Source organism: Anopheles marshallii, chromosome 2 (genome assembly GCF_943734725.1).
Source record: "Anopheles marshallii chromosome 2, idAnoMarsDA_429_01, whole genome shotgun sequence".
Taxonomy (NCBI): domain Eukaryota; kingdom Metazoa; phylum Arthropoda; class Insecta; order Diptera; family Culicidae; genus Anopheles; species Anopheles marshallii.
Window position 1 is genome coordinate 38,878,245 of NC_071326.1, and position 15,609 is coordinate 38,893,853.

Sequence of the window (15,609 nt, forward strand, 5' to 3'; positions counted from 1 at the left end):
CATTACCGAATCGCAGCGGTTTAAGATCTATCCAGCTCACCGGAATCTCTATGGCTGAGATAATTGTTTAAAAAAATAAAATAAATGCATCAAAAAACGAAAAGCAAAGCAACAACACTACAACGAAGACGTTCTAGTACGAAAGAGTTACACATAAAAGAGGATAATGGAGTACGTCAACAAGGTAAGTCGTTGGCAAAAATTAAATTAAAAAAACAAACATGCACGGTTTTAGCAAAGTCGCTTATATTAATTACTGTCTCAAAAGCTGCCACAAATAAAACTTATAAAAAATTGGATAAAAATTTGAGGACTTTGGAAGCGAACTTTTGCGGAAGAAAACGATAACATGCATATTTAAAGCAATTAAATAATGCATGAATTAGTAAGTTACTGTCAAAATTGAACATTTCACGCAATAAATCATACACATTTCTACATTAAACTTCACAGATTTAATCTTAATGTTTTTCCTATTTAATTAAGTTCACGGACTTGGTGAGAATGCGCGTAAATACGTGCACTAGTAAAATGACATTGAGCAGTACAGTTTGCTAAATGCTCACACACCAACGCTAGCGAAGCTTCAAACACAACCCGAATTCTCGATCACGATCACCATGACAATTATCGCCCAAAAACGGATTTTTTTAAGTGACGTCACGATGTTCCATAATCGTGAAATGTCCAACTACTCTCTCCACGCTGCACCACAGTGCGTCGGTGGCGTTGGAGGCGGCTTGTAAGCTGGTGTCTTACCAGCTAATCTCAATGCACGGAATGTGGGTTTGTACACTGACGCAAGAGCAATCGGGCAACGAGATTTATAATTAATTTTATCGTATCACTTTTACTGTTTAATTACAGCACGGTTGTTTTTTGGCTTCCTTTTCGCGGTATCGTTTCAAAACCGTTTGAAGCTGCAGGTGTAAAGTAATCATTTTACAGCGCGATCAATATATTATTTGCTGCAATGTTCGTGCCGTTTTGCGACACATTGGGGCTTTTTTTTCGGTTTCGCTACCTCTGCTTCACCACATCAACAACCGTCGGGCCTGTGGGGTTTTTTGTTGAGTTATGGATTTTTTTTATTAATCCAATGAAGAACACAGTAAAGAACGGTTTGAGATAAAACAGTATGAATTGTAAACAGAAGTTATATAATAATGCTAAATAAAACCCAACAGTTGAAAATGAAACAGCGCACAGTAATCGGGCGCACATGCTTTGCTTCCATCTTCGGTGCCAATAAACGTGTTGCAATGCAACCTGCAACGCTTGTACGAGTATCGATGCGATCATACAGCGGATCAAATGATCAAACGATGCAACACCAACACACACTGCGCTCTTTGGGCAGTTAATGTTGCCACGTGGTGGCTAAGAAAGCCACCAACGGTTCGTTTCAAACTCCCAGTCACTGGCGCCAAAACCCAAAACCAGAATGCTGGCACGCGAACCTGGTCGTCTGAGCCGGTGATGTTGCCTTGTTGCTTGGTTTTTTTTTTTAAATATGTGATTCAATACGATTACGCTACAGCCCCCGCGATACGCAACGGCGAACCGGCGATCGCACGGATTAAGTGGACCGCGAATGTGTGGCAACAAAACAGCAAAACAGGAAACAAAACAGATGCACCACAGAGTGGGTGGAGGATCATACCAGTGGGTGGGTGGGGAGCTCTAATCAGACACACACACACACACACCGGTCGGTATATGGCCACCAAACATAATTACTCCTCGAATCGGCCCACGCCAGACCGACAGACACGGTGCTGCTGGTTGGTTATTGATTGATAAGTTCGCAATCATGGCTGATAGTGGAACTGCTTTCCAGCGTGTGCTGTTCAACGATAAGTGATACACCGAAGATAGATGCAGATGATCATCATTGATCATCTTTCAACTCGCACCCCCAAGGTACTCGATCGTTTCACGTATTACCGCACCCTTACGCGAGCGATTTCGTGGGTGCTTGTTGTCTTGCTGTTAATCGACCAACCCGCGAAACGAGCGTCCAACCGCAGCTTGTAATGAAAGTGAAACCCCCCGCACGAAACGAGGTTCCGGCGTGCTGTGCCCTAATGCGGAACTGCAACGGCCGGAAAGAAGGAAAGGAACAAAACAAAAAACCCTTTCCGGTTGCTTGCTTTTGCGTTCGTTTGCGTTGCATCAAATTGGCGCCACAGGCTGCTGGGGGGGGGGGGGTCCAAGATACGCCCGCCAAGCACCCAAAACCTCGCGGTAGCGCAAATTAAATCGTTCACTTGTAACGAATGTACATAAATTCCTCCGGTGGGTGGGTGGGGTTTGGCTTAAGACGATGGACGTCTTTGCAGGGGGGAGGAGGGGGGAAGTTGGGTTGAAAAATTACAGCCGAAAAGTATAACCATTACGTGTGTGTGTGTGTGTGTGTGTGTTGAGCGTGCAGCCAGATTATGTTAGCCGATGCAACGCGCACTGGTGGAGCGGGCTGTGTTTTGTAACAACCCGACCGATGGATTGTGTAGCCGGCATCACTTGCTACACGGGTGCATCTCTATACACGTGAGTGCCGGGAGGAAGGAAATGGTCAAGTATACCTGCTTCGTAACAATATAGCAGAATGGGTTCAGTTTGTTTCAAGTAACTACAATGAGTACATTAAAAAAACATGTTTTAAAAAATCACAATGCAATAGTTTACATTTCTTGCTCCACGAAACATTTTTCGCTTGAAACGCCATAATGTGCAGTTAAGAAGACGAGAGGAAGTTTTTTAAGGGGAATTAGTGCCGATCGATAATGATCGACCATTAAACTTGTGCCGTACCAATCGATTATGTAACGTGTCTCTTCTACTCGTTTAACCTGAATTTAGGGAAAAGTTTTCAACGTGTTTTTGGTGTTAATGGCATTGGTGTTGTGCAAATTTTGTCATGGAGCAAGATGGCGAGTGCTGCGATATCGAAGTGATTTGCCGCCGGGGGCCTCACAAGAGTTGCTGGAAATACGAATGAATCGCCAGTCATTTTCCTTTTGTTGAGGAATTTTTCGTCGGCTGAGGGACTCCAGAATACTTCAGAAAATACTCCAAAAATGGCCAATTTTATCTTTTATGCATAACGAATTATCGACTGTTTTAATTTGTTACAGCCATTCCATTTTGTCACTTGTTATCTTGAGGTTCGATTAGAGGTTATCCATAACTAACTGAGGTTGGGAATAGTTAAAAGAGGACGGATACGGAGGAAAGAGTTAGGAACATAGAAAGGAATTGAGCGAGCATCCTCGACGAAGGTATTTTAGATTCCCTTTTATCGTTCTGGTACAGAATAATGATATAGCTATTCCGCTTTCGCTTGTTGTCGTTATGTGGGGTAGTAGATCTTCTAGTGCAAGTAAGACGGACATATGATTACTGATGAGCAAATGATCGATCAATGCGAAAGCAGAACAGATGCATAGTGTGTATTAAGTCGACGAAGACGAATAAACGTTGCTTTGGATGCTGTCCTGGTATCAGAAATCGGAAAACGGCTTGCGCGTATGGAATTCCCAATCGACTGACCGGAAGTACGAGAGAGATGAAGGATGCATTCCGTTTCATCCATCTCACTTGCACTGGCGATCGTGCTCATGAGTTTGATAGTATGCGATTGTGATAGTCCATGTATTAGGGCATCTGCTATCACGCTGATTGATATCAAGCGAAAGCGGGACGGCTATATGTACGCTGAAGAGGAAATAACGTTACATCCTTGAAACATGCTCTCCTGCTATCAGAAATCGGAAAACGGCTCGTTTGTATGGAATTCCCAATCGGCTGACCGGGAGTACGAGAGAGATGAAGGATGCATTCCGTTTCATCCATCTCACTTGCACTGTCGATCGTGCTCATGAGTTTGATAGTATGCGGTAGTGATAGTCCATGTATTAGGGCATCTGCTATCACGCTGATTGATAACATGCGAAAGCGGGACGGCTATATGTACGCTAAAGAGGAAATAACGTTACATCCTTGAAACATGCTTTCCTGGTATCAGAAATTGGAAAACAGCTCGTTTGTATGGAATTCCCAATCGGCTGACCGAGAGTACGAGAGAGATGAAGGATGCATTCCGTTTCATCCATCTCACTTGCACTGTCGATCGTGCTCATGAGTTTGATAGTATGCGGTAGTGATAGTCCATGTATTAGGGCATCTGCTATCACGCTGATTGATAACATGCGAAAGCGGGACGGCTATATGTACGCTAAAGAGGAAATAACGTTTCATCCTTGAAACATGCTTTCCTGGTATCAGAAATTGGAAAACAGCTCGTTTGTATGGAATTCCCAATCGGCTGACCGGGAGTACGAGAGAGATGAAGGATGCATTCCGTTTCATCCATCTCACTTGCACTGTCGATCGTGCTCATGAGTTTGATAGTATGCGGTAGTGATAGTCCATGTATTAGGGCATCTGCTATCACGCTGATTGATAACATGCGAAAGCGGGACGGCCATATGTACGCTGAAGAGGAAATAACGTTACCTCCTTGAAACATGCTCTCCTGGTATCAGAAATCGGAAAACAGCTCGTTTGTATGGAATTCCCAATCGGCTGACCGAGAGTACGAGAGAGATGAAGGATGCATTCCGTTTCATCCATCTCACTTGCACTGTCGATCGTGCTCATGAGTTTGATAGTATGCGGTAGTGATAGTCCATGTATTAGGGCATCTGCTATCACGCTGATTGATAACATGCGAAAGCGGGACGGCTATATGTTCGCTGAAGAGGAAATAACGTTACATCCTTGAAACATGCTCTCCTGGTATCGGAAATCGGAAAACGGCTCGTTTGTATGGAATTCCCAATCGGCTGACCGGGAGTACGAGAGAGATGAAGGATGCATTCCGTTTCATCCATCTCACTTGCACTGTCGATCGTGCTCATGAGTTTGATAGTATGCGATATTGATAGCCCATGTATTAGGGCATCTGCTATCACGCTGATTGATAACAAGCGAAAGCGGGACGGCTATATGTACGCTAAAGAGGAAATAACGTTACATCCTTGAAACATGCTTTCCTGGTATCAGAAATTGGAAAACAGCTCGTTTGTATGGAATTCCCAATCGGCTGACCGAGAGTACGAGAGAGATGAAGGATGCATTCCGTTTCATCCATCTCACTTGCACTGTCGATCGTGCTCATGAGTTTGATAGTATGCGATATTGATAGCCCATGTATTAGGGCATCTGCTATCACGCTGATTGATAACATGCGAAAGCGGGACGGCTATATGTTCGCTGAAGAGGAAATAACGTTACATCCTTGAAACATGCTCTCCTGGTATCAGAAATTGGAAAACAGCTCGTTTGTATGGAATTCCCAATCGGCTGACCGGGAGTACGAGAGAGATGAAGGATGCATTCCGTTTCATCCATCTCACTTGCACTGTCGATCGTGCTCATGAGTTTGATAGTATGCGGTAGTGATAGTCCATGTATTAGGGCATCTGCTATCACGCTGATTGATAACATGCGAAAGCGGGACGGCTATATGTACGCTAAAGAGGAAATAACGTTACATCCTTGAAACATGCTTTCCTGGTATCAGAAATTGGAAAACAGCTCGTTTGTATGGAATTCCCAATCGGCTGACCGAGAGTACGAGAGAGATGAAGGATGCATTCCGTTTCATCCATCTCACTTGCACTGTCGATCGTGCTCATGAGTTTGATAGTATGCGATATTGATAGCCCATGTATTAGGGCATCTGCTATCACGCTGATTGATAACATGCGAAAGCGGGACGGCTATATGTTCGCTGAAGAGGAAATAACGTTACATCCTTGAAACATGCTCTCCTGGTATCAGAAATTGGAAAACAGCTCGTTTGTATGGAATTCCCAATCGGCTGACCGGGAGTACGAGAGAGATGAAGGATGCATTCCGTTTCATCCATCTCACTTGCACTGGCGATCGTGCTCATGAGTTTGATAGTATGCGGTAGTGATAGTCCATGTATTAGGGCATCTGCTATCACGCTGATTGATAACAAGCGAAAGCGGGACGGCTATATGTACGCTAAAGAGGAAATAACGTTACATCCTTGAAACATGCTTTCCTGGTATCAGAAATTGGAAAACAGCTCGTTTGTATGGAATTCCCAATCGGCTGACCGAGAGTACGAGAGAGATGAAGGATGCATTCCGTTTCATCCATCTCACTTGCACTGTCGATCGTGCTCATGAGTTTGATAGTATGCGATATTGATAGCCCATGTATTAGGGCATCTGCTATCACGCTGATTGATAACATGCGAAAGCGGGACGGCTATATGTTCGCTGAAGAGGAAATAACGTTACATCCTTGAAACATGCTCTCCTGGTATCAGAAATTGGAAAACAGCTCGTTTGTATGGAATTCCCAATCGGCTGACCGGGAGTACGAGAGAGATGAAGGATGCATTCCGTTTCATCCATCTCACTTGCACTGTCGATCGTGCTCATGAGTTTGATAGTATGCGGTAGTGATAGTCCATGTATTAGGGCATCTGCTATCACGCTGATTGATAACAAGCGAAAGCGGGACGGCTATATGTTCGCTGAAGAGGAAATAACGTTACATCCTTGAAACATGCTCTCCTGGTATCGGAAATCGGAAAACGGCTCGTTTGTATGGAATTCCCAATCGGCTGACCGGGAGTACGAGAGAGATGAAGGATGCATTCCGTTTCATCCATCTCACTTGCACTGTCGATCGTGCTCATGAGTTTGATAGTATGCGGTAGTGATAGTCCATGTATTAGGGCATCTGCTATCACGCTGATTGATAACATGCGAAAGCGGGACGGCTATATGTACGCTAAAGAGGAAATAACGTTACATCCTTGAAACATGCTTTCCTGGTATCAGAAATTGGAAAACAGCTCGTTTGTATGGAATTCCCAATCGGCTGACCGAGAGTACGAGAGAGATGAAGGATGCATTCCGTTTCATCCATCTCACTTGCACTGTCGATCGTGCTCATGAGTTTGATAGTATGCGATATTGATAGCCCATGTATTAGGGCATCTGCTATCACGCTGATTGATAACATGCGAAAGCGGGACGGCTATATGTTCGCTGAAGAGGAAATAACGTTACATCCTTGAAACATGCTTTCCTGGTATCAGAAATTGGAAAACAGCTCGTTTGTATGGAATTCCCAATCGGCTGACCGAGAGTACGAGAGAGATGAAGGATGCATTCCGTTTCATCCATCTCACTTGCACTGTCGATCGTGCTCATGAGTTTGATAGTATGCGGTAGTGATAGTCCATGTATTAGGGCATCTGCTATCACGCTGATTGATAACATGCGAAAGCGGGACGGCTATATGTTCGCTGAAGAGGAAATAACGTTACCTCCTTGAAACATGCTCTCCTGGTATCAGAAATCGGAAAACGGCTCGTTTGTATGGAATTCCCAATCGGCTGACCGAGAGTACGAGAGAGATGAAGGATGCATTCCGTTTCATCCATCTCACTTGCACTGTCGATCGTGCTCATGAGTTTGATAGTATGCGATATTGATAGCCCATGTATTAGGGCATCTGCTATCACGCTGATTGATAACATGCGAAAGCGGGACGGCTATATGTTCGCTGAAGAGGAAATAACGTTACATCCTTGAAACATGCTCTCCTGGTATCAGAAATTGGAAAACAGCTCGTTTGTATGGAATTCCCAATCGGCTGACCGGGAGTACGAGAGAGATGAAGGATGCATTCCGTTTCATCCATCTCACTTGCACTGTCGATCGTGCTCATGAGTTTGATAGTATGCGGTAGTGATAGTCCATGTATTAGGGCATCTGCTATCACGCTGATTGATAACAAGCGAAAGCGGGACGGCTATATGTTCGCTGAAGAGGAAATAACGTTACATCCTTGAAACATGCTCTCCTGGTATCGGAAATCGGAAAACGGCTCGTTTGTATGGAATTCCCAATCGGCTGACCGGGAGTACGAGAGAGATGAAGGATGCATTCCGTTTCATCCATCTCACTTGCACTGTCGATCGTGCTCATGAGTTTGATAGTATGCGATATTGATAGCCCATGTATTAGGGCATCTGCTATCACGCTGATTGATATCAAGCGAAAGCGGGACGGCTATATGTACGCTGAAGAGGAAATAACGTTACATCCTTGAAACATGCTCTCCTGCTATCAGAAATCGGAAAACGGCTCGTTTGTATGGAATTCCCAATCGGCTGACCGGGAGTACGAGAGAGATGAAGGATGCATTCCGTTTCATCCATCTCACTTGCACTGTCGATCGTGCTCATGAGTTTGATAGTATGCGGTAGTGATAGTCCATGTATTAGGGCATCTGCTATCACGCTGATTGATAACATGCGAAAGCGGGACGGCTATATGTACGCTGAAGAGAAAATAACGTTACCTCCTTGAAACATGCTTTCCTGGTATCAGAAATTGGAAAACAGCTCGTTTGTATGGAATTCCCAATCGGCTGACCGGGAGTACGAGAGAGATGAAGGATGCATTCCGTTTCATCCATCTCACTTGCACTGTCGATCGTGCTCATGAGTTTGATAGTATGCGATATTGATAGCCCATGTATTAGGGCATCTGCTATCACGCTGATTGATAACAAGCGAAAGCGGGACGGCTATATGTACGCTAAAGAGGAAATAACGTTACATCCTTGAAACATGCTTTCCTGGTATCAGAAATTGGAAAACAGCTCGTTTGTATGGAATTCCCAATCGGCTGACCGAGAGTACGAGAGAGATGAAGGATGCATTCCGTTTCATCCATCTCACTTGCACTGTCGATCGTGCTCATGAGTTTGATAGTATGCGGTAGTGATAGTCCATGTATTAGGGCATCTGCTATCACGCTGATTGATAACATGCGAAAGCGGGACGGCTATATGTTCGCTGAAGAGGAAATAACGTTACATCCTTGAAACATGCTCTCCTGGTATCGGAAATCGGAAAACGGCTCGTTTGTATGGAATTCCCAATCGGCTGACCGGGAGTACGAGAGAGATGAAGGATGCATTCCGTTTCATCCATCTCACTTGCACTGTCGATCGTGCTCATGAGTTTGATAGTATGCGATTGTGATAGTCCATGTATTAGGGCATCTGCTATCACGCTGATTGATAACAAGCGAAAGCGGGACGGCTATATGTACGCTAAAGAGGAAATAACGTTACATCCTTGAAACATGCTTTCCTGGTATCAGAAATTGGAAAACAGCTCGTTTGTATGGAATTCCCAATCGGCTGACCGGGAGTACGAGAGAGATGAAGGATGCATTCCGTTTCATCCATCTCACTTGCACTGGCGATCGTGCTCATGAGTTTGATAGTATGCGATATTGATAGTCCATGTATTAGGGCATCTGCTATCACGCTGATTGATATCAAGCGAAAGCGGAACGGCTATATGTACGCTGAAGAGGAAATAACGATACATCCTTGAAACATGCACTCCTGGTATCAGAAATCGGAAAACGGCTCGTTTGTATGGAATTTCGAAACGGCTGACCGGGAGTACGAGAGAGATGAAGGATACATTCCGTTCCATCCATCTCACTTGCACTGTCGATCGTGCTCATGAGTTTGATAGTATGCGATATTGATAGCCCATGTATTAGGGCATCTGCTATCACGCTGATTGATAACAAGCGAAAGCGGGACGGCTATATGTACGCTGAAGAGGAAATAACGTTACCTCCTTGAAACATGCTCTCCTGGTATCAGAAATCGGAAAACGGCTCGTTTGTATGGAATTCCCAATCGGCTGACCGAGAGTACGAGAGAGATGAAGGATGCATTCCGTTTCATCCATCTCACTTGCACTGTCGATCGTGCTCATGAGTTTGATAGTATGCGGTAGTGATAGCCCATGTATTCGAAGATCTGCTATGACAATCAGTGGCTAGTGAAGAAGTAAATGTTCTTCGTCTCTTTCCATTTGTTGAAGTCTTTCTTGCTTAAAGCAACATTCTATTGAATCGAAACGTTTTATTAGGCTCTTTTCTAGAGCCTAACCTAATGTTTCGAGAAGGTTTTGGACAGAAACTATGTTGATTTTATACTATTGGCTACGAGTATGTCATTATAATCAATCGCAAGCAAGCGATCAACAGTGTAAGTAGTTGGGTCGACATATAGTACTTACTCGACATCGTACTTACTGCTATCTATTACTCTTTTTCACATTTTAGATTGTCGGATTGGATCCAAACATTTCACCACACATTTGAATCGATTGTTTTTTAAGACAAATGAAGATTGAGCTTCCTCTTATACGATCACGCCCATAATGATCACGTTCTAAAATATCGAAAATGATGTATTTTTTAAAAACAAAAAAGGTTCTACAATTGTTTAACACCACTTAGCCGTCAGGAGTCTCCATCTAGCATACAGTCTACAAGGTACTTAATACTAAATTAGTTCGGATACTATCTCGTTCAACAGCATACAAAAAAAGTGGTTCGATTCGGTATCATATTAAATTCCATATTTTATTCTTTTATTAACAAAACATACACCATACCTATAATCCTTAATTGTGTACCATAGTATGTACGGTTCCGAAATAGTGTAGTGAAAAAAGAATACTTTTCACAATCTGTGTTTATTATAAAATGCTACGCACTTCGCGGATGACGTATGGTTACTTCCCTTCACTTACTGTACACACATTGTGTCTGTCAAGATGGCAGCCAGAAATAGAGGACAAATTGTGTTTTAGTGCGGTTTTTGAATAATTGCTACATTACTATAAAAATGTGTCCTGTCAACTTGTCGCGGTTAACGCATACGGAGGCCTAATTATTGTTTTACTCCTCGCACACAACAACCGGATCTACCCTGTTGTAAGATTCTTTATTACACTGATAATGCTACGTTGCCCATTGTTGCTATTCCGTATGATTCGAACTAAAACGATGCAATGATGGAACGGAGATCCTTCCGTTCCGGGGAGTGTTGCGGTGAAGGCTTTCTTGACCTATTTACATGGTAAACTACATCACGTAACTGGCGGGTGCCATCAGTAAAGAGCATCTAAAACCCTTATTTACCGCTATCGTATGTGATCGACTACTACACAACTTTGCCCCAAAAAAAAAGGTGCCATTTGTTTCTACGTCGATTTTGGGGCGGGGTAGATTATATACAGCATTGTCCAAACACGCGCGATTCCCTTCCCTAGAAGATGGTTTCATGTCCCTATAAACTATAATAAAATGGCAAAGTTGTGTTGGTAAGCAATACAAGTGTCTCTCGTAAAACGTTCTCGATGGCCTATACTTTCCCCGGGGTGCAGGGAAATTCCTATCATGCTAAGGGGTATTCCATTCGAATGCATATGCATAAAAAGGAGCTAGTGCAATATACGACTACTTAAAAGGCACTACACTGTTCAGTACGGCATGGTGTGATGGTAATCATCGGTTGGCTGGAGGACAGTATGTTATTTTGGAAAGGTAAATCAAACCCCCGTCACGATGTCTGTGCTACACGGTGCAAGGGGCATCAAGCTTATAGTGTACGTGGCGTTTGGGTGATGGTCCCGTTTTCAGAAATGATCCACCTTTACCGAGACGGTATGGGCCGCAGTATTGCTCGGTAAGTCGATATCTTCCCAATCGGTTTGCAGATTTTTCTCACTATCTGTCGCTTTTAAAGACAGCCCCAGTGAGGCGGTGCGCCCGGCACAGTGTGGTATGTTGAGTGTGACCGGTTTAAGAAACTCTGTTCCCTGAGGACCACACATTACCAGTGGCGATAGCATCGTTTCACCTGCGATAAGACAACAGCATACAGTTAATGGAAGACGTGTCAATTAACAATGAACGAAAGGAGAGGAAAGAAAACAAATGCAAAATGGTTGCTGTATTGCATGCAATTAAACGAAAAAGGAAGATTGTTAAATATTATCCATAAATTGATAAATTATTGATGATTCAAAGTAAAATTATGAAAGGATGAAAAAAGTTCTTAAAGTACAGCTAGTGCTACACGATACTAAATGATAATGTAAAAAAAATACGAAAAAAAGAGTACTACTTAACATATTATTACATGCATAACAAACATATGAACTAATTAATAAAAACACACACACACACATACGCACACACGTTCACAAATCTCTCACATGCACAACAATTTCATGAGATGGATGATGATGGTGATAATATGAAGCTTAAATATATTTTTTTAACAAAAAAGTATAAAAATGCGTGCAGAAAAAAAAAACAAAAAAAGATTGGTAAAACAATACGAACAATTATTTGTGATAAAGTTAAACAAAAAATTAGAGTATGATAACGGTTTTGCACACAAATATGAAAAAAGTAAGCGATGTAAAAACACATAATTTTTTGACAAAAAACACGACTGAAAAATTGAACGACTGATGCTAAAAAGGGTGAACGAAATTATAAGGTGTGAAATAAAACGGAATAAATGCAATTACGTCAAAGGCAAACGCATACAAAAAAAAAATAACGAAGGGACAATCAAACGGGTGTGAGCAGCGAAATACGAAGGAGAGGGCGACAAGTGTGCAAATCATAATAGCAAACAGGCACAGCAACTATAGCAAGACTGATTGGATTTAGTTCTGGGAGGGTGTTTTTTTTTTTGCTAAAGGTGTGTTTTATCGTGTGTAAGTGTAGAATTCCGAATAAACCAACCATTCTCCATGTCCAGCGGTGGTCCACCGACGCTTTCGCTTAGCCGCGGATCGGTGACGGTGAAGTAGATCTCTTGCTGAACGCCCGGCGGTATCGCCCCGGCCGGTATCTGCAGCGAAACGTTCCAGATCGGATCGGCCAAACTGCCACCGGACGCATCGAACATACCGCGCCGGGTAATGGGTTGCCGTGGCGGTGGCAACCCGAGCGAAAGTTCACTCGCAAACGGTGTGCTGGTCGCGTTCGGTGGTCCGATCGGTAGGCTCATCTGTGAGCCGGTCGCCGCCGCCGTGTACTGTGTCTCGATGGACGTGCGGCTCGCGTACACTGGTCCCAGCAGTTCCGGTGGTGGCCTACTGTGTGTCGTGGTAGCTGTCGGTGGTGGTGGAGGTGGTGGCATTACCGGAGGGGCAGTTCGTTTCAAAAAGTTCGATATGTGCGTCGCTCGGATACTTTTCGGTGTGCCAATGCACGGTGGCACCATCACCGGAGATGACGTTGCAACGGGACTGCCGGGACCCTGGGCTCCAGTCATCAGCTTGTCGAAGGTAGAATCGTTTTGGTTGCTTACGGTTAGCGTCCGTTCCCCACTCTTTTCCTGTTCGTCTTCCTCCTCCTCCACATCGTCCTCTTCTTCGGCGGCTAAAGGAGCGGCCAAGCTGTGCGGTTTTCGAGTAACCGACGGCGTGGCGTTTGGAGACCTCAGTTCGTCATGGTTCGTCGTAGCGCTCGTTTCAGGCTCTTTTACCTTGGTGTCCTTAAGATCGCCGTCGGCAATTGTTTCAGCCACGGTTAAAGAAAGTCCTTGCATTTGACTGACTGACTGTTCCACGACTTCTACCATGGATGAGGCCGATTCGTGCTCGTTCTTCGATTCATAGATCGGTTCATGTTTGAGCTCTCTGCGTGAAACGTACACTGGTTCGGCCATCGATTCCATCGCCTCTTTGCGCGATTGATAAATCTGTTCACGCATCTGTGTGCGCCGCTCGCGCATTTCGCCACCGTTGCGCGATGAAGAGTAGCCACTTTTGCAGGAACTGCTCGACGGTGAGTTGGGAGAGCTAGAGCAGGAACCGCTGGCAGTAGTGCCACCACCACCGGCCAGACCCTGATTGCGCGGGAAACGATCGCTTGCGGCGGAAGTTGTTGTGCCACCCATCCCCGAGCTACTGCCATTCCCGGAAGCCGGGGAAGAACCATGTGGTTGCTGTTGCGATGCTGGTGGTTGCATTTCAACCATTCGGCTTTGCTGGATGCGATCTTGCATCTGCTGCTTGCTCTGGTACAAATGATCACGGTGCATTTCTCGCCGGCTTTGATACACTGGCTCTTCGAACGCTCGGCGCGAGTGCTCGCGCGCTTCGTTGTACAGGTAAGAGCCACTCTTGCTCTGATAGATAGACTCATCGTGGCCAGAACCGTGACTCACGTTGGCCATCGCCGCACGGTGGTGATCCACTATAGAGGCGTGATGGGGAGCCCGCTCGGAACCCATTCGTCGACGGTTCAGTTGATTGAAGCTGGGCGATGGAGCGGTTCGATCGGCCATACTGTGCCGCCGTACAATGCGTCGCCCAAGCGTACTGACCGTTGCTCCCGGTCCTAAAGGCGCTCTGCTACGCTCTAGTTCAATGAGTGCCCGGTTTGCGTACAAATTTTCGTCCGGCGGATAGTAACCCTGGCCATCGCTTTGTTGATCGTAATAGCCTCTACCGTGGTTACCGTACATTGATTCCAGCTCCAAGTTCTGATAGGTACTGTTTCCATCCTTCGGATAGTATGGTTCATGGCGATGGTAACCACGAACGGGTTGCGGAGAATATGGTCCCTGATAGGACGACGGATAGCGTCGATCGTTGTAATACGCCTGCTGTTGCATCTCTTGGGCGTACATTGAACGCTGATCGTATAGCTGCTGCTGTTGCTGTTGCTGATCCGACATGCGCATTCGTGCCGATCGCGGTTCCATCAACGAGTGCTGTCGTTTCAGTATCGGTCTGAGCGACTTTTTATCCGTGTCACCCACCAAACTCACCTGCCGCCGTAGCGGGCGGGTAGATTTAATGAATGCGTTCTTGATTGCTTTCAGCGGTGATTTCAGAATGTTTTTCTTCGGCGGTTTGGCCGGTAACGCTGGTGGCAGGGATGGATCGTGCCCCGGATAAGGTCCACGAGGTGGGGGACCCGGTATGGGTGGTAATGGCTGTTGCTGCAACTGGCGCATCCGTTCCTGATGCATCAGATGTTGCTGGTGCTGGTTGAACTCATGGATCGACATCATGGGCTCCATGTCTCTGCAGGATTGAGGACGAAAGGAGTGTGTGGATATGGCACGAGCGTGGCAGGAATTGGTAAGGAACGATTTGGGAGTGTGGGATGTTGATTTGGATAACGAATCATTGATTAAATAAATTTAAATAGAACGTAAGCGCTCTAGTAGTAGTAGTAATAGTAGAAATAGTACGGAGTGTTGGGCCGAGGATTAGGTGCACCGGTTTAAGAAAAGAGTGAACGGTGGTAATAGGGCACAAAGTCGGGCCGGGTGGACATAAAGACAAAGGTAGCAGGACCGTATTTGCATCTCGTTCGAGCAAGCACTTAGGAAGAACATCTTTGTCACAATTAATGCATTGGACTACTACACACATGCACTAACTTTTTCCCCCATTCATTTTGTTCGCTTTTCCATACTAATCATCGTTCTCTTTTTTTAAGTTTGTATAGAAATGTATCAGTTTCGTTCAATTTTTAGTTCGGTATTGATGTGGTTTATAGTGATACGGGTTCGTGTACCAGACAGAACGATCATGTCGTACTTTTTTTTGTAGAACTGTTTAGAAAACTCATTGTACAAACTTTCATTTTTGGAAGATTGCAAAAAAAAAATCACATGAGTATTATAGAACAA

At 44.7% G+C, this 15,609-nt stretch overlaps 1 protein-coding gene across 1 annotated transcript in view; it reads right to left on the reverse strand.

Moving 5' to 3' along the window:
• Positions 1–11,575: 11,575 nt before the first annotated feature.
• The window catches only part of LOC128709446 (tight junction protein ZO-1), a 49,543-nt gene continuing 45,509 nt past the window's right edge, over positions 11,576–15,609 (reverse strand). Inside the window, exons 15-16 of the mRNA XM_053804443.1 lie at positions 12,699–14,995; positions 11,576–11,799 (exon numbers count right to left, since the gene is read on the reverse strand). Of these exons, the coding sequence (XP_053660418.1) occupies positions 11,576–11,799; positions 12,699–14,995 (2,521 nt within the window). The remainder of the gene's footprint in view (positions 11,800–12,698; positions 14,996–15,609) is intronic.